Raw genomic sequence first — 3,770 nt, 5'->3', positions numbered from 1 at the left:
AATGCCGCCGATGCAGCTGGATGTTCCCATTCCCTAACTGATCCATCCCATAGGAGGTGATTTTCAGGGTTCACTTCCTATGGGATGGATCGGTTAGGGAATGGGAATGTCCAGCAGTGTCGGCGGCATTCCGGCATGCAATAAAATGGATAATAGCCATGAAAATCGCCTCCACTGGGACAGATTGGGAACAGAATGGGAACGTCTGGTGGCGTTGGTGTTCCGATGTGCAATAAAATGGGTGATATCCCTATTCTGTTCCCATCCCACCCCATTTCGTTCCGCGCCAGGAGCGTCCCAAGGGGCTTGTGTGATAAGCTTCATTGTCATAAATATGTAGCTTAACCTCAGTAAATATGTACCTTAACATCAGGTAAACCTAGAAAGGAGAATTCTACACAACAAGACTGAGATTGTGCAAACAACAACAACACATGTTTTTGAGAGGAAGAAAAACGCCATTTTCTGCATAGAAATTCATTTTCCTGCACAGAAAACGACAACTTTCTGCAGAGGAAATGATGATTTCTGTGCAACGCACACATTTTCATGCAGAATGTGTTATCAATTCTGAGTAGTCTTCAGAGACTACTGTGAATGATAATGTTCAGAAATGTAAAAGAAAAATTGTAACTTTATTTGTTCATCCCTGTGAGAACAAAGCTTGCCAAGATTTTACATCCTTCCTAAACAGGGAACAGTTGAATCCAGGCATACATTCCTGCAGTTGTAACTTCCTTTGCACCAGTTCTGCTCTGTACATCATTGTGCGCACACACACACATGTGCATTATGTGTGCACACAGATCTGTGCAAAGTTATGCAAGGATAAATTACTGTAAAGATGGAGTGAAACAGAGAAATTTTAATTATGAACAGGTAAGCTTTACGCTCCTACTCACCCAATTCTTTTCTGTCTTGGATTAAAATATGAGCCTAGCGTAATTCCCATTTATTCCCCATGGACCATGGAGTCTCAAAATTTCATCTTTAAATCAAGCTTGCTTACCTAAGCAGAAGGTTCTGTTCTTTCTCCTTCGACAACTTGATAGCATTCCAGAAAGTAAGGTCCTGACTATCATATGGAAGCATTTTTCAGTTTGATGGAGGAAATAACACAATTTATTTTATAAATCCGTCCAATGTGAGGCAAGCAGAAAATAATCCATCAGTATTGTCCATCACTTGTGAGGACTGCAGTGCACATGACCTTGGGACTTCTGGCCTTTTTGCATTGATCTCCATGTAGCTACAGGGCCATATTCTCCAAAGATCACCCTAATGGTTTAATTAAAATGTTTATTGTCGACATAAGTTCAGATTTGCATTGTGACTCCCTAAGGGCAGCTTGCGACATTTCCCCATACCATTACAGTGATTGTTCCATCATAAAGGTGGAGGAGAACCAATTAAATGAGGATTGCTCACTTATAAAAGAGTTTTGCTGTGCTCAGAAAGATTTGCCTTTGAGAAATGGAGCTTCGGTTTCCATCGTAAGACATCCGCTCCCTTGGATTTCTTTTCCTAAGTGATCCATCCCCGATAATAACAGAACAGTTCTCATGAACATAACTACTACCTGACAAGTTATCCAATTAAGACATCTTCTATAGTGATGTTGCACTGCAACAGATCTAGCCATGCCCTCTCTTTTGTCTCTTATCCGTAAGAGATCTCATTTTGTCCCAGTTTTAGAACCATCCAAGTCCAGAAGTCTATACCCAAGCCATGGTCCTTAAAGGATAGTCCAGCTACTCCATGTTTAGAACAGGAATGGACAACTGAAGGAGGCTCAAATTACTCTCCAGGAGACCTTGTAGGACACACTCTCCAACATTGAACTGAAATCTCTTTTTCTATAATTTGAATCCATTGCTCCAGGTCCTGTTCTCTGGAGCTGCAGAAAACAAGCTTGTGCTATTCTCAATATGATACCCCTTCAGATATTGAAACATGGTTATCTTGTGCTTCTTAACCTTCGCTTCCCCAGGCTAAACATACCCAGCTCCTTAAGCTGCTCCTCATAGAGCTTGGGGGTTTCTAGACCGTTCACCATTTTGATTGCCCTCCTCTGGACATGCTCCAGCTTAAAGGTTAAAGGTACCTGGGAACCTCTCAGCATATATATCAATACTTATGGACTCTTTTGTGAATCAGGGAATATGATATGAACTATTTCTCCACCAATATATATGAACTTGAAATAAATTGAATGAAAGTTGCACATACTACTCATGTATAATCCTGCTCTTTCAGAACATCCACTACCCCGCAAAAATGTCTGCTGAAGGATACCGCAACCAGTGCTATGCCAGCTGTCCTGCATCCACAGTGACGATACAGCCACCACCCTTCGTCCTAACAATCCCAGGGCCAGCGCTTTACTGTCCAGACCAAGCCTTCGGCATTGAACAATACAACCCTTGTGCAGGCTATGGCGGTGGATATGGCAGCATGGGAGGCAGTGGCGGTGGATTTGGGGGTGGCCGTGGTATAGGCAGCAGTGGTGGTTTAAGCATAGGCAGTGGTTTGGGTGGCGGTGGAGGAGGTATGGGTGGCGGTGGAGGTTTTGGTGGCCTTGGAGGCGGCATGGGTGGAGGTGGTTTTGGTGGTAGAGGTTATGGTGGACGTGGTGGTGGCAGCCTGGGTGGCGGCATTGGCAGCGGTGGTGGTTTTGGAGGTGGTTCCAGTGGTGGATTGGGTGGAGGAAGCAGTGGTATATCAGGAGGCAGTGTTGGGGGTGGACGTAGGGGTAGCATAGGTGGTGGGCATAGGGGCAGCATAAGTGGTGGCAGCAGTGGACGAAGAGGCAGTGTAGGAAGTGTTACTGGCAGTGGGGGAAGAAGAGGAAGTGTGGGTGGTGGCGTTAGTAGTGGTTATGGCATTGGTGGGTCAGGAGGCAGCATGGGTGGAGGCATCAGCGGAGGATCAGGAGGGAGCATGGGTGGTGGCATTGGCAGTGGAGGGCGAAGAGGAAGTGTAGGTGGTGGCATTAGCAGTGGTTATGGCATTGGTGGGTCAGGAGGGGGCATGACTGGTGGTGTCAGTGGTGGATCAGCAGGCAGCTTGGGTGGTGGTGGCAATACTACTAGATACAGCAGTAGCCGCCGTTACAGTGGTGGTCGCCGATACAGTGGCGGTCGCCGATACAGTGGTGGCGGTGGATACAGCAGTGGTGGATACAGTAGCGGTGGATATGGAAGTGGTGGATATGGAAGTGGGGGTTATGGCAGTGGGGGATATGGCAGCAGTGGATACGGAAGTGGTGGATACAGCGGTGGATATGGAGGCGGTGGATATGGCGGCGGATATGGAAGTGGCAGATATGGTGGCGGATACAGAAGTGGTGGATACTGCGGTGGATACGGAAGTGGTGGATACAGCAGTGGCCGATATGGTGGCAGTAGTATCAAATACTCTGTCAGCCGTGGTTATGGTGGAGGTAGTGGGGGCAATTACTACGGTGGCTCCTATGGTGGCGGGGTCTTGGCACTCATGCCAAGCACTGCAAACTCCATCTGCTACTCCTGTAATTAAATGTAGATGAGACATGACCCACAAACCACAACTAGTCAAGAAGATGGAATCAAAGACTGAACTTGCACCGACGGACATGAGTTGAACACCCCAAGCTTTCCTTCACCTGCTGAGACATTCCCCCTGAACTGAAGCCTCAGCATGTCTGCATCCGAATTCTTTCTGTGTCTCTCTGTGTCCCACATGAGCACACAAGAAGAAAGAACTTCACAATCATTTCCTCTCCAAGCTCC

At 46.7% G+C, this 3,770-nt stretch overlaps 1 protein-coding gene across 1 annotated transcript; it reads left to right on the top strand.

Annotated features, from left to right (window-relative positions):
• Positions 1-2,277: 2,277 nt before the first annotated feature.
• Positions 2,278-3,537, top strand: LOC149301841 (uncharacterized). The gene has a single exon (XM_089483413.1). It carries the CDS (start codon positions 2,278-2,280, stop codon positions 3,535-3,537), a length of 1,260 nt encoding a protein of 419 aa, XP_089339539.1.
• The last annotated feature ends 233 nt before the right edge of the window (positions 3,538-3,770 follow it).

The sequence above is a fragment of the Sceloporus occidentalis genome, unplaced genomic scaffold (genome assembly GCF_023333645.1).
Source record: "Sceloporus occidentalis isolate IW3139 unplaced genomic scaffold, rSceOcc1.0.p SCAF_20, whole genome shotgun sequence".
Lineage (NCBI taxonomy): Eukaryota > Metazoa > Chordata > Lepidosauria > Squamata > Phrynosomatidae > Sceloporus > Sceloporus occidentalis.
The sequence above is the reverse complement of the archived record's forward strand: the minus strand, read 5'-3'. Positions and strand labels throughout refer to the sequence as shown.